A 25788-nucleotide genomic window follows, 5' to 3' on the forward strand; every position below is an offset into this window, starting at 1 on the left:
CTTACATAATTCAAATGGTTTCATCTTATGAACTATGATTGTCAAAGTGTTGGTGATGTGCCTTTGTTTTAATATTTTTTACTCTGATAAAAAGTACCAGAAGTGATATCACCCACTTTAACAGACCGAAACACATAAATAGAAAGTGGAACAGAACATCGGAGGCTCACTGATGTTACCTAGCATGGTGACGAAACATCTGAGAACAAACCTTCCAGCTCAGCGAGCAAACTTACAACCTGAACCTGAAACTGAGCTACAAATCTTCTCAAAAGTTGAAACTTTTACTTATAAATCAATTTATTTTAAAAGATATTTCAGGCAAACAGTGCTAAGAAACATTATTCAATAATAGATGCTGTTCCACCTGTGACTTCTGTACCACTCACATCACTTCGCACTTCTGCGATGAATCCTTCTCTGTATTCGCCTGTCTACGTACTTTCTCTGTGGAACAAAGACAATTCTGGTAAAATAAACATTCACAATAATAATGTAAAATTTAGGTCATATTAAACGTTTAAAATGTACTGCTGTGAAACTGACACATAGAACATAGAACAATACAGCACAGAACAGGCCCTTCGGCCCACAATGCTGTGCCGAACATTTGTCCTAGTTTAAGCACCCATCCATGTACCTATCCAATTGCCGCTTAAAGGTCACCAATGATTCTGACTCTGCCAATCCCACAGGCAGCACATTCCATGCCCCCCACCACTCTCTGGGTAAAGAACCTACTCCTGACATCTCCCCTATACCTTCCACCCTTCACCTTTGACACAATTGAAACTTAGATTCCCTACAGTGTGGAAACAGGCCCTTTGGCCCAACAAGTCCACACCGACCCTCCGAAGAGTAACCCACCCAGACTCATTTCCCTCTGACTAATGCACCTAACAGTGTGGACAATTTGGCATGGACAATCCACCTGACCTGCACATCTTTGTGACTGTGGGAGGAAACTGGAGCACCCGGAGGAAGCCCATGCAGACACGGGCAGAATGTGCAAACTCCACACAGACAGTTGCCCGAGGATGGAATTGAACCTGGGACCCTGGTGCTGTGAGGCAGCAGTGCTAACCACTGAGCTACCATGCCGTGATGCAATAGATCAAACTCTTTCCATGCCACTTGCATCACACAGAATGCCAATAGACTAGATCCCTTCAAATTCATCATAATCCTACAGAATCCCAATGACCCATAGATTTCCCATTCACTCACTGCACTGAATCCCTATTCACAATCATCATACAGAACCTCAATGGACCAAATCTCTACTCATTTATTATACAAAATCCTAATGTGCAAGATAACTTCCTTATCATACTGATTATAGAGAGTTAAAACAAACAATATTCCTTTTTAATCATGTCCATCCGAAGAATCCCAATGGACCAGATTCCTTTCTAATCGCTCCCATCATATGGAATGTGAAAAGACCAGAACTCTTCCACATCATGCCCACAGAATCCCTCTGGATCAGAATTGTATATAGTGTATCGCTCATCAGATAGAATCGGAATGTACCAGGTCTGTTCCCAATCATACCCATCATTCAGAATTTCAATGGAGCAGATCTCCTTTCACTCTGATTATACAGAATCCCAATGAACCAAGTTCTTATTTATTCCCATCATGCAGAATCCCAGTGGACCAGATTCCTCTTTCCTCTCATCACACAAAATCCTAACTAATCAGATCCCTTTTATTTAGCTACTATCACACCAGATCCCTCCTTATTCACTCCCTCACATAATTCCATTGGACCAGTTCTCTTCCACATCATGCCCATTATACACAATCCATTTGTCCAGGTGCCTATTTACTCCTGTCCCAATGGACTCATCCTTAATAATTACTCAGAGAGGCCATGGCCAGTGGATATTTCTTGAGATGGAGGAAGGTTTGTAGCCAAATTTCCCAGGGGACTCTTGGTTTTCCTGATAAATATTAACGATCTGGATGGAGGGAAAATTTCAAAGCTTGCAGATGAGACCAAACATGAAAGAATTATAAACGGTGACAAGGACAGAGTAGGACTTCAGAAGGACAGTGACAAGTTGGTGAAATGGACAGTTAGGGAGCAGACTAAGTTCCATGCAGCCAAGTGTGAGGTGATGCACATTGGTCAGAGGAACGTTGAGAGACAATATAGATTAGGGGCTACAATTCCAAAGCTGGTACAGGAGCAGACAGACCTGGCTCTATGTGTTCACAGATCACTAAAGCTGGCAGGACAAGTGAAGAGAACAGTTAATAATGCTTGCAACATTCCCAGCTTTACTAATAGGAACATAGAGTATAAGAGCAGGGAGATGATGTTGAACTTGTACCTGTTAGACCTCAGCTAGTCTATTGTGTACAGTTGTTGGCTGTCCATTAAAGGAAACATTTGAATGGACTGGAGAGACTTCAGAAGAGATTTACAAGAATGGTGCCAGGAATTAGAATCTCCAGTTATAAGAATAGATTGAAAACGTAGGTACTGTTCTCTTTGGAGAGAAAAAGGCTGAGAGGAAGTATATTCCTGTCAGGGTGAAAGGGAAGGCTGGATGACTAAAGAAATTGAGGGTTTGGTTAAGAAAAAGAAGGAAGCATATGTAAGGTATTGACAGGATAGATCGAGTGAATCCTTAGAAGAGTATAAAGGCAGTAGGAGTACACTTAAGAGGGAAAACAGGAGGGCAAAAAGGGGACATGAGATAACTTTGGCAAATAGAATTAAGGAGAATCCAAAGGGTTTTTACAAATACATTAAGGACAAAAGGGTACATAGGGAGAGAATAGGGCCCCTCAAAGATCAGCAAGGCGGCCTTTGTGTGGAGTCACAGAAAATGGGGGAGATACTAAATGAATATTTTGCATCAGTATTTACTGTGGAAAAGGATATGGAAGATATAGACTGTAGGGAAATAGATGGTGACATCTTGCAAAATGTCCAGATTACAGAGGAGGAAGTGCTGGATGTCTTGAAACGGGTAAAGGTGGATAAATCCCCAGGACCTGATCAGGTGTACCCGAGAACACTGTGGGAAGCTAGAGAAGTGATTGCTGGGCCTCTTGCTGAGATATTTGTATCACCGATAGTCACAGGTGAGGTGCCCGAAGACTGGAGGTTGGCTAATGTGGTGCCACTGTTTAAGAAGGGCGGTAAAGACAAACCAGGGAACTACAGACCAGTGAGCCTGACCTCAGTGTTGGGCAAGTTGTTGGAAGGAATCCTGAGGGATTTGGAAAGGAAAGGACTGATTCGGGATAGTCAACATGGCTTTGTGCATGGGAAATCATGTCTCACAAACTTGATTAAGTTTTTTGAAGAAGTAACAAAGAGGATTGATGAGGGCAGAGTAGTAGATGTGATCTATATGGACTTCAGTAAGGCGTTCGACAAGGTTCCCCATGGGAGACTGTTTAACAAGGTTAGATCTCATGGAATACAGGGAGAACTAGCCATTTGGATACAGATCTGGCTCAAAGGTAGAAGACAGAGGGTGGTGGCAGAGGGTTGTTTGTCAGACTGGAGGCCTGTGACCAGTGGAGTGCCACAAGGATCGGTGCTGGGTCCACTACTTTTGTCATTCATATAAAAGATTTGGATGTGAGCATAAGAGGTACAGTTAGTAAGTTTGAAGATAACACCAAAATTGGAGGGGTAGTGGACAGCGAATAGGGTTTCCTCAGATTACAACAGGATCTGGACCAGATGGGCCAATGGGCTGAGAAGTGGCAGATGGAGTTTAATTCAGCTAAATGCGAGGTACTGCATTTTGGGAAAACAAATCTTAGCAGGACATATACACTTAATGGTAAGGTCCTAGGGAGTGTTGCTGAGCAAAGAGACCTTGGAGTGCAGGTTCATAGCTCCTTGAAAGTGGAGTCGCAGGTAGATAGGATAGTGAAGGTGGTGTTTGGTATGCCTTCCTTTATTGGTCAGAGTATTGAGTACAGGAGTTGGGAGATCATGTTGTAGCTGTACAGGACATTGGTTAGGCCACTGTTGGAATATTGCGTGCAATTCTGGTCTTCTTCCTATCGGAAAAATGTTGTGAAACTTGAAAGGGCTCAGAAAAGATTTACAAGGATGTTGCCAGAGTTGGAGGATTTGAGCTATAGGGAGAGGCTGATCAGGCTGGGGCTGTTTTCCCTGGAGTGTTAGAGGCTGAGGGGTGACCTTATAGAGGTTTATAAAATCATGAGGGACATGTTTAGGATAAATAGACAGTGTCTTTTCCTTGGGGAGGGGAGTCCAGAACTAGAGGGCATAAGTTTAGGGTGAGATGGGAAAGATATAAAAGAGACCTAAGGGGCAACTTTTTCACACAGAGGGTGGTACGTGTACGGAATGAGCTGCCAGAGGATGTGGTGGAGGCTGGTACAATTGCAATATTTAAGAGGCATTTGGATGGGTATATGAATAGGAAGGGTTTGGAGGGATATGGGCTGGGTGCTGGCAGTTGGGACTAGATTGGGTTGGGATATCTGGTCGGCATGGACGGGTTGGACCGAAGGGTCTGTTTCCGTGCTGTACATCTCTATGACTCTATGACTAAATTTGATTGAAGTTTTCAAAATCATGAGCAAGCCCAATACAGTTGATAGGGAGAAGCTATTCCCACTTATAACATGAACAACAATGAGAGGGGCGTAGATTTAAAGTGATGTGCAAACAGATGAAGGGTAATTCAAGAACATCCTTTTTCACAGCAAGTATTTAAGGAATGAAATGCATTTCCTGGAAGCATCAACTAAGGTAATCAAGAGGACATTGGACGATTATTTTGATAGAATGGTGGGCAGGGATATGGGTAAAAGGGAGGGGATTATGGTTATATAAATGACCTCTTGCTGCACCATAACAATTCTGTAATTCTGTGATCCATCAGAAAGAATCCTGGAGAAAGCGGGATGCTGGAAAAGTCAAAGTCAAAAAGGGTGGTGCTGGAAAAGCATAGCAAGTCAGGCAGCAGCTGAGTAGCAGGAGAGTCGACGTTTCAGGCATAAGCCTTTATCAGGATGCAGCAAGACCTGCTGTCCTTCTCCAGCACCACCCTTTTCAATAAATCACGTGATTAATAATCCAGAGGCCCAGGCTAATGTTCTGGGTCATTGGTTCAATCACACCACAACAGCTGGAGAAATTTGAATGCAAATAGTAATTCTGTAGTATAAAGAATGTCTCAGTAATCTGTCACCAATTGTTGTAAGAATCCATCTTGTTCATCAATGCCCTTTCGAGACTGAAATCTGCCAAAAGTAACCTGGCTTGTCCAACATGTGACACCAAACCTACAACAATGTGGTTGGCTCTTAATTGCCTTCTGAAATGGTTATGCAAGTTACTTAGCTCGAGGACAATATTAGGATGGGCAACAAATGCTGGCCTTTCCAGCAATGTCAACATCTCAAGAAAGATTAAAGAAAAAATACAGAATCTAAGTGGATCAGATCCCTTCCATGTCACCCTCATCACTTAGGATCCCAGTCAAACTGTTTTAAATCATTTTCCATTCAACCTTCTTGTGTAGAATTTCAATGGATCACCAGTTCCCTGGAACACTGATAGGAGTTTCAAGACACAAGTTAACACTGAACAACTGTAATCAAAAACACGAGGACCCAATGAGAATCTGTGCCTTCAAGGACATAGAAATGTTCCCACTAAGGAAGATAAACGTTAACCACAATGAATAAAACTTTGGGATTGATTACATTAAATTTATAATTAACTAGATTAACTAAAATGTGGACTAGTATTAATTGTGAGGACTCATAATTCATTTAGGTCATTCTAATGAATATATTTCAGCCCTGTAGCTTTAAAACAGCTGTAGGTCATATTCACCTGCTACTTTAGCTTTTTCAATTTTCACCAGACTTTCATACAGCTCCTTGATGGGATTCTTGCCCAAGGTGATAATCCCATGAAACCAGATCAGCAGCATTCGGTAACCATGCTCCTTATAACTGTTACTTCCTGCGTACAAAATGAAAATCAGACAGAGGAAGGCTCACCTCAGGATAATTCAGATTAATGTTAACACAAATTTGAAACTTTTAAATTCATTGAGTATTGTTATTCCTTCTCACTTTATGCTCAGGAATGCACAAACCAACATTGCAAAAGGTATTTTCACTCTGAATTTAATCTGTGCTCACTCTGCGTTGGGAGTGTTTGATGGCGACAGTTAGGAGGAAGGTTTACTCTATACCTAATCTAATGCCATATCCGTTCCAGGAATGCTTGATGGAAACAATACAGAAGGAGCTTTACACTGTATCTAACCCAATACTGTACCTATCCTGAGAAAGTTTCAGGCACAGAGTGTAGGGGAAGCTTTATTCTGTATCAAACGCCATGCTGTACCAGGGAGAGTTTGATTGGGGTATTGTAAGATCAAATGTTTCAATCGTTTCTGTCTTTTTCGTGGTGAAGCAGAAAGAACAGCAAATAAGCAACCAAGCTGGAAAATTGGCTGTCATCAAATGTGACTTCAAATGCATCAACAGAGTAATGTTCAAGATAGTGATTACCTGAACAGCCACTGATACCCATCCTTGACACAGACAGTCAGTCTCAGGTTGTTTTAAACTAAAGCAGGTCAGTTCTCAATTAATATTGAAGGCATTACTTTCTTTATCAATTGTCCCAATGTTTGTCCCAAATTTGCCTGACATCCCCCACTATTCAGTTGTAATTTTCTGCTCTTTGCTTCATGTACCTGTCCACTGAGTCTCCACAGCTTGGATGTGTTTCTTGGAGAAGTCCCAGTGCTCTGCCAACTTCTTCCAATCACCTGGCTTCAGGTGCTTTGTGGCCAAGTTCCAAAGCACAGAGCGGACATGACCCAGATTCTGCACATGGTTGAATGTGAGGTCCGGTACAGAGTCCCCCTGTCCTTCAGCTGTAACTTCTGAAGTATCCTAGGGAAAAGAGCAGAGGACATTTCAACCACAGTCTAGCACAGTCAGAGAGATGACAGTTATTGGAACTGGTGAAAGGTTTATATGGAGGTTCATGGGACTGGGCAGCATACTAAGTTATGCAGGGCTTATGCACACTCGAATTGACCAAAGCTGTCCATTATGACGTGTCCAATATCATGATTGGGTGCGTGTTCTCTTCAAATTATTTCCTATCTCATGTCACATAAATCAACTGAAATACTGGATATAACCTCACATCCATTTGTATCTATCAGTACCCTTTCTCAGTTTTTAGATTAGATTAGATTCCCTACAGTGTGGAAACAGGTCCTTCAGCCCAATAAGTCCACACCGACCCTCTGAAGAGTAACCCACCCAGACCCATTTCCCTCTGGCTAATGCACCTAACACTACGGGCAGTTTAGCATGGCCAAATCACCTAACCCGCGCATCTTTAGACTGTGGGAGGAAACCGGAGCACCCGGAGGAAACCCACGCAGACAGGAGGAGAATGTGCAAACTCCACACAGACAGTCACCCGAGGCTGGAATCAAACCTGACAGCAGTGCTAACCACTGAGCTACCATGCCGCCCCTTGACAGATTCCTGGCCAAAATAAAACTCATGAACCACCACATTTCAACCTGACCTGAAAACAAGAGCTGGTTTAGTTCAAACTTTCTACATTTCCTCTCGGCTCCATTATCAGGATTGGCCTAGATTTAGCCAGGGAAACACAGGATTTGACAGACAGATGCTGGTCTCCTCGAATGAGAAGGAAATACTGTCTGCTACAGCCCAATGGGTACTCGCTTTGCATCAGTCAGTAGGTCATGATTTCAATCCCCACTTGTTAGACCTGAATACAAAATCTAAACATAGCGTTCTAGTGTGACGCTGAGCCAGAGAGAAAACCCAGTAAATCTTGCAAATGACAAACTCATCTTGTATACTTCAGTATGGAGGAGCAGTATGAGCAGTACATTCATTTTCAAGTATTAGTTTTTTTAAAAATATATATATTTTCTTCTTGGAAAAAGAGCATTGCACTGTTGGAGGTGCTGTCTTTTGAGATAAATTGGAGATCCTGTCTGCTTTCTTAGTTGGACATAAGCAATCCCATGCACTATTCAGAGTCAGGGAGATTTTACCCAGATCCTGGCCAATATTATCCATCAACCAAGCAATTACAAACGTATGAATTGGGAGCAGAAATAAACTATTCAGGCCCTCCTGTGTGCTCTGCCATTAAATAAGCTCATGGCTGATTGGTTTGTGTTCTGAATTTCACATTCTCAACTAACCAAGACAATCTTTGACTGCTTTACCAAAGGGAAACTACCTGTCTCTGCCTTAAAAATACTCATGATCCCGCCTGCCCTACCTTCTGACGCAGAGTTCCAAAGTTGCACCATTCTTTGAGATAAAAGAATTCCTGTCATCCCTGTTTTAAAAGAAAGATCGTTAATTTTAAATGTGCCATAGTTCTGGACTCACACACAAGTGGAAACATCTTCTCCACATTCAACCTGTCAAGATCATTCAGGATCTTATCAACTTCAAAACAAATTATTGTCTGCTCTTCTGAATTCTCATCCAAACAGGCCTGAGCTATCCAGTCTTTCTGTATAAGATAACCACACATTTCAGGTAGCACACCATTTCAGCTTCACCATTTAAGCAAAGGCAGACCAGAGAGAATTAAGCATGAGGGGTGGTGTAGAAGGGAGGGTCTTAGATATTTGGGACATCGTGACCAATTTTGGGAAAGGACAATGTTCTCCAGAAGAGATGGCTTCACCTGAACAAACCTCCTGGATGAGAGAGTAAATAATGTAGTGAGGGTAGATTTAAACTTTTAAGCCAGGGAGATCATAGTCTTAGTCATAGAGATGTACGACATGGAAACAGACCCTTCGGTCCATCCCCTCCATGCCGACCAGACATCCCAACCCAATCTAGTCCCATCTGTCAGCACCCATCCCACCCACGTACCCATCCAGATGCCTTTTAAATGCTGCAATTGTCGCAGCCTCCACCACTTCCTCTAGCAGCCCACTCCACACACGCACCACTCCCTGCATGAAAAAGCTGCTCCCCCCCCCCCCAGGTCCCCCCCTCCCACATCTTTTCCCTCTTACCCCAAACCCATTCCCTCCAGTTCTGGACTCCCCACACTAGGGGAAAGACCCAGTGGCTTGTCAAATGGACGTAGTTTTGAATATACCAGAGAGGGCAAAAGAGAGAAGATGGTGAATGGAGGAAAAGGAAATGAAGGAAGACTTTAGTACTGACAGTGAACAAAGAAATGATCGTCTTCCAATGGGCAAGAAAGAGATAAGGGCAGCATTAAATAGAATGTTTTTAAATGCACAGAGTATAGTGATCAAAAGTGGGTGGCACGGTGGCACAGTGGTTAGCACTGCTGCCTCAGCCCCAGAGACCCGGGTTCAATTCCCGCCTCAGGCGACTGACTGTGTGGAGTTTGCACGTTCTCCCCGTGTCTGCGTGGGTTTTCTCCGGGTGCTCCGGTTTCCTCCCACAGTCCAAAGATGTGCAGGTCAGGTGAATTGGCCATGCTAAATTGCCCATAGTGTTAGGTAAGGGGTAGATGTAGGGGTATGGGTGGGTTACGCTTCGGCGGGGCAGTGTGGACTTGTTGGGCCGATGGGGCCTGTTTCCACACTGTAAGTAATCTAATCTAATCTAATCTAAAACTGGGGAACTGGAAGCAGAAATTGCTGTGGGTCAATATGACATAATAACATTGACAGAATAGGACTGGACACTTAATGTTAGTAGAAACAGAGTACAGGCCCATGAGAAATAAACTTGGGGTATCCAAAACTAGAGTATCCTGGATGACAAAGGATGTTGGTGAGAAAATATGAAAGAAAGAGGAGGCATGTGATGCATGCTGGGATAATAATAATAGCAATAAAAACCAGAAAGAGTCTCTCAATTGTAGGGAAAAGGCTAAGGCTAGAATAAGGAAAACTAAAAGCAAGAGGAAAGAGTGGCAGGATGTGCTAAAACAAAAAGTGAAATGTTCTTCAAACATATTAATAATAAAACATTAGTGAAGGATAGAGTGGGGCTCGTAAGGAAGGAGAGCTGTTTACTGAGGCAAAGGGTATGTTCGAGGTACTAAATGGATATTTTGCTTCTATCATGACCAAATTAGAAAATGGTGACAATGGCCCAGTTAAAAATGGGAGTGTTGAGCAACTGAATCATATCGATAAAGAAGAATAGGAGAATAGGAAAGAAGAGGGAAATCAGGAGGGCAAAACGGGGACATGAGATAGCTTTGGCAAATAGAATTAAGGAGAATCCAAAGGGTTTTTACAAATACATGAAGGACAAAAGGATAACTAGGGAGAGATTAGGGCCCCTCAAAGATCAGCAAGGCGGCCTTTGTGTGGAGCCACAAAAAATGGGGGAGATACTAAATGAGTATTTTGCATCAGTATTTACTGTGGAAAAGGATATGGAAGATATAGACTGTAGGGAAATAGATGGTGACATCTTTAAAAAAGTCCAGATTATGGAGGAGGAAGTGCTGGATGTCTTGAAACACATAAAGGTGGATAAATCTCCAGGACCTGATCAGGTGTACCCTAGAACTCTGTGGGAAGCTAGAGAAGTGATTGCTGGGCCTCTTGCTGAGATATTTGTATCATCGATAGTCACAGGTGAGGTGCCAGAAGACTGGAGGTTGGCAAATGTGGTGCCACTGTTTAAGAAATGTGGTAAGGGCAAACCAGGGAACTATAGATCGGTGAGCCTGACGTTGGTGGTGGGCAAGTTGTTGGAGCGAATCCTGAGGGACAGGATGTACATGTATTTGGAAAGGCAAGGACTGATTAGGGATAGTCAACATGGCTTTGTGCGTGGGAAATCATGTCTCACAAACTTAATTGAGTTTTTCGAAGAAGTAACAAAGAGGATTGATGAGGGCAGAGAGGTAGATGTGATCTATATGGACTTCAGTAAGGCCTTCGACAAGGTTCCCCATGGGAGACTGGTTAACAAGGTTAGATCTCCTGGAGTACAAGGAGAACTAGCCATTTGGATACAGAACTGGCTCAAAGGTAGAAGACAGAGCGTGGTGGTGGAGGGTTGTTTTTCAGACTGGAGGCCTGTGACCAGTGGAGTGCCACAAGGATCGGTGCTAGGTCCTCTACTTTTTGTCATTTACATAAATGATTTGGATGTGAACATATGAGGTATAGTTAGTAAGTTTGCAGATGACACCAAAATTGGAGGTGTAGTGGACAGCGAAGAGGGTTACCTCAGATTACAACAGGATCTTGACCAGATGGGCCAATGGGCTGAGACGTGGCAGATGGAGTTTAATTCAGATAAATGCGAGGTGCTGCATTTTGGGAAAACAAATCTTAGCAGGACTTATCCACTGAACGGTAATGTCCTAGGGAGTGTTGCTGAACAAAGAGACCTTGGAGTGCAGGTTCATAGCTCCTTGAAAGTGGAGTTGCAGGTAGATAGGATAGGGAAGGTGGTGTTTGGTATGCTTTCCTTTATTGGTCAGAGTATTGAGTACAGGAGTTGGGAGGTCATGTTATGGCTGTATAGGACATTAGTTAGGCCACTATTGGAATATTGTGTGCAATTCTGGTCTCCTTCCCATCGGAAAGATGTTGTGAAACTTGAAAGGGTTCAGAAAAGATTTATAAGGATGTTGCCAGGGTTGGAGGATTTGAGCTACAGGGAGAGGCTGAACAGGCTGGGGCTGTTTTCCCTGGAGCGTCGGAGGCTGAGGGGTGATCTTATAGAGGTTCACAAAATCATGAGGGTCACGGATAGGATAAATAGACAAAGTATTTTCCTTGGGTTGGGGGAGTCCAGAACTAGAGGGCATAGGTTTAGGGTGAGAGGGGAAAGATATAAAAGGGAAGTAAGGGGCAACATTTTCACCCAGAGGGTGGTACACGTATGGAATGAGCTGCCAGAGGAAGTGGTGGAGGCTGGTACAATTACAACATTTAAAAGGCATCTGGATGGGTATATGAATAGGAAGGGTTTAGAGGGATATGGGCCGGGTGTTGGCAGGTGGGATTCCATTGGGTTGTGATATCTGGTCGGCATGGACGGGTTGGACTGTACATCTGTTTCCGTGCTGTACATCTCTATGACTCTAAGAGGTGCTAGTACGACTGGCAGCATTTCAGGTAGAGAACCCGCCAGATCTGGGTAGGATGGATCCGAGATTGCAGACAGAGTCATGAGAGCCATCAGAAATTTTCCAGTCCTTTCTGAACACAGAATTAGTTGTCTGGGACTGGAGGATTGCAAATGTGACACCATTGTTTAAGGAAGGGGCAAAGGATAACTCAGGAAACTACAGTCTGATATTAATAGTGGGAAAACATATGAAGGCCATTATACGGGATAAGTATATTCTTAGAGCAAATTAACTTAATACGAGATAGTAAACGTGGCTTTGTCAAGGGCAAGTCACATCTGACAAATGTAATAGCTTTAGATCAGAGTGGAAACAGCCCTTTGGCCCAACCAGTCCACACCAACGAGTAACCCACCCAGACCCATTTCCCTCTGACTAATGCACCTAGCACTACGGGCAATTTAGCATAACCAAATCACCTAACCTGCACATCTTTGGACTGTGGGAGGAAACTGGAGCACCTGGAGGAAACCCACACAGACACTTGGAGAATGTGCAAACTCCACACAGACAGTCACCCGAGGCTGGAATCGAACCTGGGACCCTGGTGCTGGGAGGCAGCAGTGCTAACCACTGAGCCACCGAGTTCTTTGATGAGGTAACACAGGCAATGAATGAAGGTAGTGCTGTGGATGTTGTATATTTGAACTTTCAGAAAACACTTGATAGAGAGCCACATTACAGGTTGGTTAGCAAATTAAACATATTTGGGATTAATGGGTCCTTGACAACATGGATTAAAAGATGGCTCCAAGACAGGAAACAGAGGGTAGGCATAGACGGTCATTTCTCAGATTGGAGACGAGTTGAAAGTGGTGTTCCCCAGGGATCAGTGTTTTTCTGATTCATATGAATGATTTAGATTTGGATGTTTAGGGCAAAATCTCTAAATCTGCTGATGATCCTAAACTAGGGAGAATAGTGAATTGTGAGGATGATGCTGAGTGACTTCAGAGGGACATTGCTAAGTTGGCCAAATGGGCAGACACCTGGCAGATGAATTTCAATGCAGAGAAACATAAGGTTATTGTGTTTTGGGAGCTGTAACATGGAGAGACCATACAGGCTCAATGGGACAACTCTGAGGAGAATACAGGAGCAGAAGGACCTCAGGGTTCAAGTGGAGGATTCTCTGAAGGTGGCCAGGCAAGTTGAAATAGTTGTGAAGAAAGCTTTATATGATGGGCGGCATGGTGGTTCAGTGGTTAGCACTGCTGCCTCACAGCGTCAGGGACCCCAGGTTTGATTCCAGCCTCAGGCAACTGTTTGTGTGGAGTTATCTTTGAAAGTTAGCACTCAGGTGCATGGAGCTTGTAAGAAGGCCTATGGTATATTAGCGTTCATTAGCAGAGGGATTGAATTCAAGAGTCGTGAGGTGATGTTGCTGCTGTACAGGACTTTGGTTAGGCCACATTTGGAGTACTGTGTGCAGTTCTGGTCGCCTCACTTTAGGAAAGATGTGGAAGCTTTGGAGAGGGTGCAGAGAAGATTTACCAGGATGTTGCCTGGAATGGAGAATAGGTCGTACGAGGATAGGTTGAGAGTTCTCGGCCTTTTCTCATTGGAAGGGCGAAGGATGAGGGGTGACTTGATAGAGGTTTATAAGATGATCAGGGGAATAGATAGAGTAGACAGTCAGAAACTTTTTCCCCGGGTACAACAGAGTGTTACAAGGGGACATAAATTTAAGGTGAAGGGTGGAAGGTATAGGGGGGATGTCGGGGGTAGGTTCTTTACCCAGAGAGTGGTGGGGGGCATGGAATGCACTGCCTGTGGGATTGGCAGAGTCAGAATCATTGGCGACCTTTAAGCGGCAATTGGATAGGTACATGGATAGGTGCTTAAGCTAGGACAAATGTTCGGCACAACATCGTGGGCTGAAGGGCCTGTTCTGTGCTGTATTGTTCTATGTTCTATGTTCTATGTTTGCACATTCTTCCTGTGTCTGCGTGCGCTTCCTCTGAGTACTCCAGTTTACTCCCACAGTCACAAAGATGTGTAGGTTAGGTGAATTGGTCATGCTAAATTGCCCATAGTGTTCAGGGATGTGTAGGTTAGGTGCATTAGCCAGGGGTAAACGTAGAGTAATAGGGTAGAGGAATGGGTTTGGGTAGGTTACTCTTTGGAGGGTCAGTGTGGACTTGTTGGGGTGAAAATGGCCTGTTTCCACACTGTCGGGAATCTATGATAGTTCTATGATCTTTGGATTTATAAATAAAGGTATAGAGTATAAAAGCAAATCATTAGTCAGACCACATTTGGAGGACTGTGTTCAGTTCTGGTCACCTTATTTAAGGAAGGACGTTACTGCTCTGGAGAGAGTTCAAAGGAGATTTACTGGAATTACACCAGGAATGAGGGATTTTAAATACAAGGAAAGATTAGCGAGTTTGGGTTTATTCTCTATATGCAGAGAAAATAAAGTGGTGACCTTATTGAGATGCTCAAAATTATGAACAATGTTAACAGGGTAAAGAAGGATATTCCATTTCCCATTAATTGGTATGTCAGTAACTAGGGGACACAATTTAAAGATTGTCAGTAAGACAGCTAGGAGTGAGATGATGAGAAACTTCTTTACTGAGAGAGTTGTCAGGATTTGGAATGTACTGCCTGGGAGATTTCAGAGGAGGGTTGAAGAGATTTGGATATATGTTTGAAAGGGATGAATTCAGAGAGCTAAGGAGACAGGGCTAAGGAGACTAGCTTGGTGGTTGTTTTGGGAGCCATACAGACACAATCAGTCAAATGGCTTCTTTCCATACTGTAAAATTATATGATTCTATCAAACAAGCATGCAATAAGTTCTGGTGCACTCAGTAAGCCCTCATTCTATGACCAGATCAAAGAAAACCATCTTGAACATTCTCCAATGCACTTACATCCTTCTGACCAAAACTGCACACAGTATTCAAAATGTGGTCTCACAAGTGCCCTGTATAACTTAAACATAACCTCCTAATTTTTATATTCAATTCCTCAATTGCTTGCTGTACCTGCATACTAAATTTTCGGAACTCATATAAACCGGACCACATAGACCCCTCTGCACCTCACAATTCTGCAGTTGTTCCCTGTGTAAATAATACTGTTTGTTTATTCTTCCTACCAAAGAGGGTCGGTGTGGACTTGTTGGGCCGAAGGGCCTGTTTCCACACTATAGAGAGTCTAATGTAATCTAATCTAAAATAAAATTATATTCCTTCTGCTGGATTTTTGCCTGTCCCCTTTGTCTATATTGGTCAGCATCCTTGTTACATTACCTTAACAACAAACTTTCCTACCTATTTTTGTGTCATCTGAAAACTTAGCTACCAAACCTTCAAATCCCTCATGGAAGTCATTGATACAAACTGTAAAATATTGAGTGTCCATCACAGATCCCTACAGGACTCACCATTATCTGTATTCCCATTCAGAACCACGATTCCCTGATTTTTTTGTTTTCCTTCTCCACTTATGACACCTTTTTTCTCTTCGAACATCCGTTATTTATATGAGAAGTATCAATATATAAAAAGTTTCAGTTGTGGAGTTATAAATTAGCAATTCAATTTTTTTTTTGCATTTGGTCAAAACCAGTTTAATTATGCCAAACAGATATTTTCTTGTAAATGAAACAAAAAATAGGTACGCATTTTCTTTTATTCTGAATTAAACAGTCAGGTAGAATTGGGCAATTTGGTGGTTTAATCCAATTTTCATATTTGACATGATTCCGGGAATAGTGGCCTTGATTTCCAGAGCACCATGCCAATGAATCATGATACTAGATACTGCTATATTAAAATTGACATTATTGTCCAGAGATCATAAGTTGTACAATTTAAGTCCTTTTTCTCCCCTTCTAAACAATCACCCAGATTCGACCCTAATTTATTTCTTGGTATACTCAATGAGCCAGAGTGTCTGTTCCACACCCACCATCCTCTCCGCAGTTGCTGCCTCACATTAGAAAATTCACAGCACACTGCACCTCAAGAAAACTTACCAGATTCCTTGCGTTGAACCTCTCCATTTTTATAATCATGTCAATCAGAACAGCATGTTGGCTCCGCACAGCGAGATCCAGTGCTGTCTTCCCCTGCTATAGATGAAGTCAGAAGTCACTCCATTTCATTGTGACATATGGTTCTCCACCTTTCATCAGCCCGATGGGAAATGGCGCTGAGTTACAAGGAACAGCAGGTCAAAAGTTCCACCTACCCACTCACCTGCGCTGAGTTGCAGCTACATTTGGCAGTTACAAAATTACATGAAATTACATTTGGCAATATCCACAGAAGTGACAAAAAATTATGACGACAAACATAAAAGGGTAATGTTACTGAAACGGCAGCATACAAGGAAGATCAGGCCCCTTAGATGGTTCCAATGGTGGGAAGCTGATAGGGAGTAAATGGCAGGAATTCATCACTAAACTTGGCCAGCAGCGTGGGATTTTTTAGAGCGATTCACTTCAAGTTTAATTTATCAATACTGTTTTGACTCTCATTTTATGATTGGTTTCACACACAATCACCTGTTCGAGTGAAAATATGGCAAACTCATTTTGCAGATTTTATCACTTCCATTGCCTGTAGTTAAGGTCATTCAGACCAACAGTCCCAGGCAACCAGTAAGGCATTAAATCAACTCCAGCCTCCCCACGACTCTTGACCCACTCCAATTTGCCTATCGAACCATCAGATCCACGTCAGATGCCATTTCACTTGCCTTTCACTCTGCCCTAGAACATCTTGACACCAAGAATCCTACTTATTGACTACAGTTCAGCCTTCAACACTATTGTCCCCTCGAGACTGATTAGTAAACTTAGTGATCTCAGACTAAGCCCCACACTCTGCAACTGGATCCTCAGTTTCCTGACCCACAGACCACAATCAGTGAAGATTGGGGACAATATTTCATCCTCACTAACCCTCAACACTGGAGCCCCCCAGGGGTGCATACTCAGCCCCCTACTGTACTCACTGTATACCCATGACTGCGTCGCCAAATACCAGACTAATGCCATTACAAGTTTGCTGATGACACCATCATAGTTGGTCAAATCTCAGATGGCGATGAAACAGACTACAGACAGGAGGTTGAAGACCTAGAAAAATAGCGCACTGAGAACAACCTAGCTCTGAATGCCGGCAAAACCAAGGAACTCATTATTGACTTTCAGCGGGATGTTACTCATGCCCCCTACACATTAACAGCACAGAGGGGGAACGAGTGGAGAGTGTCAAGCTCCTGGGAGTGGTCATCCACAACAAGCTTTCTTGGACTCTCCATGTGGACGCACTGGTTACAAAGGCTCGACAACATCTTTTCTTCCTCAGGCAGCTGAGGAAATTTGGCATGATGGCAAATACCCTTGCCAACTTTTATAGGTGCGCCATCGAGAGCATTCTATCTGGATGTATCACTATCTGGTATGGCAACTGTACCATTCAAGATGGGGGACGGTTACAGAGAGTGGTGAGCTCGGCTCGGACAATCACAAAGGTCAACCTCCCATCTATAGAATCCATCTACCAGGCCCCGCTATCAAGGAAAGGCCGCCAGCATTCTCAAAGATCCATCCCACCCTGGCAATGTTTTTCTACAACCTCTACCATCGGGGAGAGGGTACAGAAGCCTGAACACACGCATCAGCCGGTTTCACAACAGTTTCTACCCTACTGTTGTTAGAATACTGAATGGACTCTCAAACTCTTAGCATTCGCCTGTCCCTGTGTTTTTGTTTTTGGCGCTGTTTACCTGTTATTTACTCTCTTTGCTACTTAACTCTGTGATCTGCCTGTATTGCTCACAAGACAAAGCTTTTCACTGGGCCTCGGTACATGTGACTATAAATTCAGTTCAATTCAAGGAACATAACTAGAATTATACCAGCAGGTCATTGAGACACCCCCTCGAACACAGAAGGTAAGTAAGTGCTTGGGGGCTCTTTACAATGAAGAAATAAAGAGTATAATAATTTTGCATGTCTCCAAGACCGATGGCTGAGGGAAGGAGCATATAAAGGCAAGGGGTGAATTTACAGATCATTGCGTGGGAACTCATTCACTGTGGATAATTGTTTTTAAGAGTTAAAACATACGACAGTACAGCACAGTACAGGCCCTTCTGCCCACAGCGGTACAGTACAGGCCCTTTGGCCCACAGTGGTACAGTACAGGCCCTTCGGTACAATACAGGCCCTTTGGCCCACAGTGGTACAGTCCAGGCCCTTCAGCCCACAGTGGTACAGTACAGGCCCTTCGGTACAATACAGGCCCTTCTGCCCACAGTGGTACAGTCCAGGCCCTTCAGCCCACAGTGGTACAGTCCAGGCCCTTCAGCCCACAGTGGTACAGTCCAGGCCCTTCTGCCCACAGTGGTACAGTCCAGGCCCTTCTGCCCACAGTGGTACAGTCCAGGCCCTTCTGCCCACAGTGGTACAGTCCAGGCCCTTCTGCCCACAGTGGTACAGTCCAGGCCCTTCTGCCCACAGTGGTACAGTACAGGCCCTTCGGCCCACAGTGGTACAGTCCAGGCCCTTCGGCCCACAGTGGTACAGTCCAGGCCCTTCGGCCCACAGTGGTACAGTCCAGGCCCTTCGGCCCACAGTGGTACAGTCCAGGCCCTTCGGCCCACAGTGGTACAGTACAGGCCCTTCAGCCCACAGTGGTACAGTACAGGCCCTCTGCCCACAGTGGTACAGTACAGGCCCTTCAGCCCACAGTGGTACAGTCCAGGCCCTTCAGCCCACAGCGGTACAGTCCAGGCCCTTCTGCCCACAGCGGTACAGTCCAGGCCCTTCGGCCCACAGTGGTACAGTCCAGGCCCTTCGGCCCACAGCGGTACAGTCCAGGCCCTTCAGCCCACAGCGGTACAGTCCAGGCCCTTCAGCCCACAGCGGTACAGTCCAGGCCCTTCAGCCCACAGCGGTACAGTCCAGGCCCTTCTGCCCACAGCGGTACAGTCCAGGCCCTTCTGCCCACAGCGGTACAGTCCAGGCCCTTCTGCCCACAGCGGTACAGTACAGGCCCTTCGGCCCACAGCGGTACAGTACAGGCCCTTCGGCCCACAGCGGTACAGTACAGGCCCTTCGGCCCACAGCGGTACAGTACAGGCCCTTCGGCCCACAGCGATACAGTACAGGCCCTTCGGCCCACAGCGATACAGTACAGGCCCTTCTGCCCACAGCGGTACAGTACAGGCCCTTCGGCCCACAGCGGTACAGTACAGGCCCTTCGGCCCACAGCGATACAGTCCAGGCCCTTCGGCCCACAGTGGTACAGTACAGACCCTTCGGCCCACGATGTTGTGCTGACCATTTATCTTAATCTGAGATCAATCTAACCCACACACCCCTCAATTTACTGCTGTCCATGTGCTTGTCCAACAGTCTCTGACTCTACTACCACCACTGGGAGTGCATTCCACACACCCACCACTCTGTGTAAAGAACCTCCCTCTGACATCTCCCCTATACCTTCATCCAATCACCTTAAAATTATGCCCCCTCGTGACAGCCGTTTCTGCCCTGGGGAAAAGTCTCTGTCTATCTTCTCTATCTCTGCCTCTCATTACCTTGTACAGCTCTATCAAGTCACCTCTCTTCCTTCTACTCTCCTTGTGAAAAGCACAAGTTCACTCAACCTGGCTTCGTAAGACAAGCCCTCCAATCTACCTCGACACTGTCCTATCCCCCCTAGTCCAGGAACTCCCCACATACGTTCGAGACACCACCCACGCCCTCCACCTCCTCCAAGACTTCCGTTTCCCCAGCCCCCAATGCCTCATCTTCACCACGGATATCCAATCCCTCTACACCTCCATCCGCCATGACCAGGGCCTCCAAGCCCTCCACTTTTTCCTCTCCAGACTTCCCAACAGTACCCTTCCACTGACACTCTCATTCGTTTGGCCGAACTGGTCCTCACCCTTAACAATTTCTCCTTTGAATCCTCCCACTTCCTCCAGACCAAAGGGGTAGCCATGGGCACACGTATGGGCCCCAGCTAAGCCTGTCTCTTTGTTGGCTACGTAGAACAGTTGATCTTCCGTAATTACACCGGCACCACTCCCCACCTCTTCCTCCGCTATATTGATGACTGCATTGGCGCCACCTCGTGCTCCCGTGAGGAGGTTGAGCAATTCATCAACTTCACCAACACATTCCACCCTGGCCTTAAATTTACCTGGACTAACTCTGACACCTCCCTCCCCTTCCTGGATCTCTCCATCTCCATTAATGACAACCGACTTGACACTGACATTTTTTACAAACCCACCGACTCCCACAGCTACCTGGATTATACCTCTTCCCAACCTACCTCTTGCAAAAATGCCATCCCGTATTCCCAATTCCTCCGCCTCCGCCGGATCTGCTCCCAGGAGGACCAGTTCCACCACAGAACACACCAGATGGCCTCCTTCTTTAGAGACCGCAATTTCCCTTCCCACGTGGTTAAAGATGCCCTCCAACACATCTCGTCCACATCCCGCACCTCCGCCCTCAGATCCCACCCCTCCAACCGTAACAAGGACAGAACCCCCCTGGTGCTCACCTTCCACCCTACCAGCCTTCGCATCAACCAAATCATCCGCCGACATTTCCGCCACCTCCAAACAGACCCCACTACCAGGGATATATTTCCCTCCCCACCCCTTTCCGCCTTCCGCAAAGACCATTCCCTCCGTGACTACCTGGAAGGTCCACGCCACAAACAACCCACCCTCCCATTCTGGCACTTTCCCCTGCCACCGCAGGAACTGTAAAACCTGTGCCCACACCTCCTCCCTCACCTCTATCCAAGGCCCGAAAGGAGCCTTCCACATCCATCAAAGTTTCACCTGCACATCCACTAATATCATTTATTGAATCCGTTGCTCCCGATGCGGTCTCCTCTACATTGGGGAGACTGGGCGCCTCCTAGCAGAGCGCTTTAGGGAACATCTCCGAGACACCCACACCAATCAACCACACCGCCCCGTGGCCCAACATTTCAACTCCCCCTCCCACTCTGCCGAGGACATGGAGGTCCTGGGCCTCCTTCACCGCCGCTCCCTCACCACCAGACACCTGGAGGAAGAACGCCTCATCTTCCGCCTCGGAACACTTCAACCCCAGGGCATCATTGTGGACTTCACCAGTTTCCTCATTTCCCCTTCCCCCACCTCACCCTCGTTCTAAACTTCCAGCTCAGTAACTGTCCCCATGACTTGTCCGGAGTTGTCCGACCTGCCTATCTCCTTTTCCACCTATCCACTCCACCCTCTCCTCCTTGACCTATCACCCTTCATCCCCTCCCCCACTCACCCATTGTAATCTATGCTACTTTCTCCCCACCCCCACCCTCCTCTAGCTTATCTCTCCACACTTCAGGCTCACTGCCTTTATTCCTGATGAAGGGCTTTTGCCCGAAACGTCGATTTCGAAGCTACTTGGATGCTGCCTGAACTTCTGTGCTCTTCCAGCATCACTAATCCAGAAGCCCTCCAATCCAGGCAGCATCCTGGTAAACCTCCTCTGCACCTTCTCTAAAGCATCTATGTCCTTTCAATAATGAGGCAACCAGAACTGGACACATTATTCCAAGTGTGGTCTACCCAGGGCTTTGTAGAGTTGCAGCAAAGGCTCACAGCTCTCAAACACAATCCCCCGTCAATGATAGCCAAAACACCATACACCTTAACAACACTATCAAACCCACACTTTTAATGAGAGCTTCATTTCGGTTCACCACACTTTATAAAACTCTCACCCCAATAATTAATACATTCACCATTTTTATACAATCAATTCATAGCCAATTAACATTTCCATTCACCTATTCCTGCATTCTGTTCGGTCTCAGGAATTCCTCAGACTATAATAGATGATAACATGAATACTTGGAGAGGCAAGAATTAATTCGAATAGTCAGTATAGCCTTGTCAGGGGGAGATCATTTCTAACTTATTTTTGATTGAATGTTTCGAGCAGGTGACTAAGTGTGTAGATGAGGGCAGACTTAAACTCAATGGTTTTTGACAAGGTATTCCATAGTAAAGTAGTTAAGAAACTAACAAACCACAGGATCCAGGATAATTTGGGAAACTGGAACCAGAACTGGCTTAATGGGAGGAAGCAGAGGGGTGTTCTTAGTGAGTAGGAGCCTGTGCCCAATGCCATTCCCCCAGCATTTGGTGTTGAGTCCCTTGTTGTTTGTGGTGTACATTAATGATCTAGACATGAATGTATGAGATATGATCAATACATTTGCAAATGACATGAAAATTGGTGGTGCACTAAATAGCCAGAAAGAAAGCTTCCGTTAACAGGATGATATAAATGGCTGGTCAGATTAAGCTGAACTTTGGCAAATAGAACTGGAAAAGTGTGAGGTGATGCATTTTGAGAGGGCTAACAAGGTAAGGGAATACGCATTAAGAAGTAGGACATTGGGAAGTAAAGAGTATCAAGGGAACACAAAGACAGATGGAGGGACAGATCGTGCTGAGGAAGCAGGGAGGCTGCAGATGAACTTGGACAGGCTAGAAGAGTAGGCAAAGAAGAGGCAGATGGAATATGACATGGGAAAGTGTGAGGTTATGTACTGTGCTGGGAAGAAGATTATTTTCTAAATGGAGAAAGGCTTCAGAAATCTGAAGCATAAGGAGATTTACAAGTCCAGTCCAGGATTCTCTTAAGGTTAACATGCAGATTTGGTTAGCAGTTAGGAAGGCAAATGCAATGTTAGCATTCATTTCAAGAGAGTTAGAATACAAGAACAAAGATGTAGCGCTGAACTGGTCACAACACATTTGGAATACTGTGAGCAGTTTTGGGCTCTGTTTCTAAGGAAGAATGTGCTGGCATTGGAGATGGTCCAGCGGAGGTTTACAAAAATGATCCTGGGGATGAAGGGCTTGTCATATGAGGAGCAGTAGAGGACTCTGGTCTGTACACAGTGGAGTTTAGAAGGACACGAGGGGATTTGATTAAAACTCACAGGCCTGGATAGAGTGGACTTGGAGAAGATGTTTAAGATGGAGGACTGGAAAAAGTTGTGAGAGGAAAAGCTGCTTTTTTTTAAGGTATTTTTCAGTGTTGGAGCTGATTTCCTCAAATTCTAGGAGCAGTAATTAATGTTTTATAAGCTGGGATGTTGTTTTGGAACCTGATCAGGTGTACCCGAGAACTCTGTGGGAAGCTAGAGAAGTGATTGCTGGGCCTCTTGCTGAGATATTTGTATCATTGATAGTCACAGGTGAGGTGCCGGAAGACTGGAGGTTGGCAAATGTGGTGCCATTGTTTAAGAAGGGCGGTAAAGACAAGCCAGGGAACTATAGACCGATGAGCCTGACGTCGGTGGTGGGCAAGTTGTTGGAGGGAATCCTGAGGGACAGGATGTACATGTATTTGGAAAGGCAAGGACTGATTAGGGATAGTCAACATGGCTTTGTGCGTGGGAAATCATGTCTCACAAACTTGATTTTTTAAAGAAGTAACAAAGAGGATTGATGAGGGCAGAGCAGTGGATGTGATCTTCAGTAAGGTGTTCGACAAGGTTCCCCATGGGAGACTGGTTAGCAAGGTTAGATCTCATGGAATACAGGGAAAACTAGCCATGTGAATACAGAACTGGCTCAAAGGTAGAAGACAGAGGGTGGTAGTGGAGGATTGTTTTTCAGACTGGAGGCCTGTGACCAGTGGAGTGCCACAAGGATCGGTGTTGGGCCCTCTACCTTTTGTCATTTACATAAATGATTTGGATGTGAGTATAAGAGGTACAGTTAGTAAGTTTGCAGATGACACCAAAATTGGAGGTGTAGTGGACAGTGAAGAGGGTTACCTCAGATTACAACAGGATCTGGACCAGATGGGCCAATGGGCTGAGACGTGGCAGATGGAGTTTAATTTAGATAAATGCGAGGTGCTGCATTTTGGAAAAGCAAATCTTAGCAGGACTTATACACTTAATGGTAAGGTCCCAGGGAGTGTTGCTGAACAAAGAGACCTTGGAGTGCAGGTTCATAGGTCCTTGAAAGTGGAGTCCCAGGTAGATAGGATAGTGAAGGTGGTGTTTGGTATGCTTTCCTTTATTGGTCAGAGTATTGAGTACAGGAGTTGGGAGGTCATGTTGCGGCTGTACAGGTCATTGGTTGGGCGAATTTTGGAATATTGCGTACAATTCTGGTCTCCTTCCTATCAGGAGGATGTTGTGAAACTTAAAAGGGTTCAGAAAAGATTTACAAGGATGTTGCCAGGTTTGGAGGATTTGAGCTACAGGGAGAGGCTGAACAGGCTGGGGCTGTTTTCCCTGGAGCGTCGGAGGCTGAGGGGTGACCTTATAGAGGTTTACAAAATTATGAGGGGCATGGATAGGGTAAATAGGCAAAGTCTTTTCCCTGGGGTGGGGGAGTCCAGAACTAGAGGGCATAGGTTTAGGGTGTGAGGGGAAAGATATAAAAGGGACCTAAAGGGCAACTTTTTAACCTCTAAGGTGGTGCGTGTATGGAATGAGCTGCCAGAGGAAGTGGTGGAGGCTGATACAATTATTGCATTTAAGAGGCATTTGGATGGGTATATGAATAGGAAGGGTTTGGAGGGATATGGGCTGGGTGCTGGCAGGTGGGACCGGATTGGGTTGGGATATCTGGGTCAGCATGGATGGGTTGGATCGAAGGGTCTGTTTCCATACTGTCCATCTCTCTGACTCGATGTTGTCTGACCCAGCAGTAACCTGCATAGCTGCTGCCTTTGCTGTTTGGCTGCAAGCATCTCTGGACATTGGAGTTTGTTCTAAAGAAAACAAACTATCACTGAAATTCACAGCTGACCTTCTAGGAAACTGTGTGGGGAAGCTCACAGGAGGGGACAGCTAACTGACCAGGTTTGAAATATAACCTTACTATTTCCATTTTGTATATCTGCAAGTGAATAGAGTGGGTTTTTTAATTATATGTTTTTATTGAGATCTGTCTCTTGATTAAAGTTTAAACATATAAAAGCAGAGGTACTAAGCTAGCCTGGAGCAGTCTTTTCAGAACAGTATGACTCTGCTATTTTCTGGTTCAGTCGATTGTTATTAGAGTGATGTGCTCTTCTTGTTGGATGCGGAAGATTAAGGAAAGATTCCACGTTACTGATGATTATGTCTGCAGGAACTGTGTTTGGTTGCAATCCTATCGGATCGCGTGGATCAGTTCGAGTGGCAGTTAGAGACAATGAGAAGTTTGCAGGAGTTAGGGGGTGCAATGGATGGCAGTACATTGAACACAGAGTTGGGAGGTCATGTTGCAGCTGTATAGGAGATTGGTTAAGCCACTTTTGGAATACTGTGTGCAATTCTAGTCTCCCAGCTACAGGAAGGATGTTGTAAAATGTGAAAGGGTTCAGAAAATATTTACAAGCATATTACCCAAACTATAGGGAGAGACAGACTGGGGCTATTTTCCTCGGAGCATTGGAGGCCGAGAGGTGATCTTATACAGGTTTATTAAATCATGATGACATGATAGGGTGAATAGACAAGGTCGTTCCCCTGGGGTGGGGGAGTCCAAACCTAGAGGGCATAGGTTTAAGGTGAGAGGGGAAAGATTTAAAAGGGACCGAAAGGGCAACATTTTGCATGTAGAGAATGAGCTGCCAGAGGAAGTGATGGAGGCTGGTACAATTACAACAT

The 25788-nt window shown here is 45.0% G+C and overlaps 1 protein-coding gene across 1 annotated transcript in view; it reads right to left on the minus strand.

Moving 5' to 3' along the window:
• Positions 1-282: 282 nt before the first annotated feature.
• LOC140453987 (ankyrin repeat and death domain-containing protein 1A-like) overlaps positions 283-25788 on the minus strand; it is a 58844-nt gene continuing 33338 nt past the window's right edge. Inside the window, exons 10-13 of the mRNA XM_072548896.1 lie at positions 16128-16223; positions 6726-6927; positions 5849-5980; positions 283-447 (exon numbers count right to left, since the gene is read on the minus strand). Of these exons, the coding sequence (XP_072404997.1) occupies positions 386-447; positions 5849-5980; positions 6726-6927; positions 16128-16223 (492 nt within the window). The 3' untranslated portion in view covers positions 283-385. The remainder of the gene's footprint in view (positions 448-5848; positions 5981-6725; positions 6928-16127; positions 16224-25788) is intronic.

Source organism: Chiloscyllium punctatum, chromosome 28, assembly GCF_047496795.1.
Source record: "Chiloscyllium punctatum isolate Juve2018m chromosome 28, sChiPun1.3, whole genome shotgun sequence".
Lineage (NCBI taxonomy): Eukaryota > Metazoa > Chordata > Chondrichthyes > Orectolobiformes > Hemiscylliidae > Chiloscyllium > Chiloscyllium punctatum.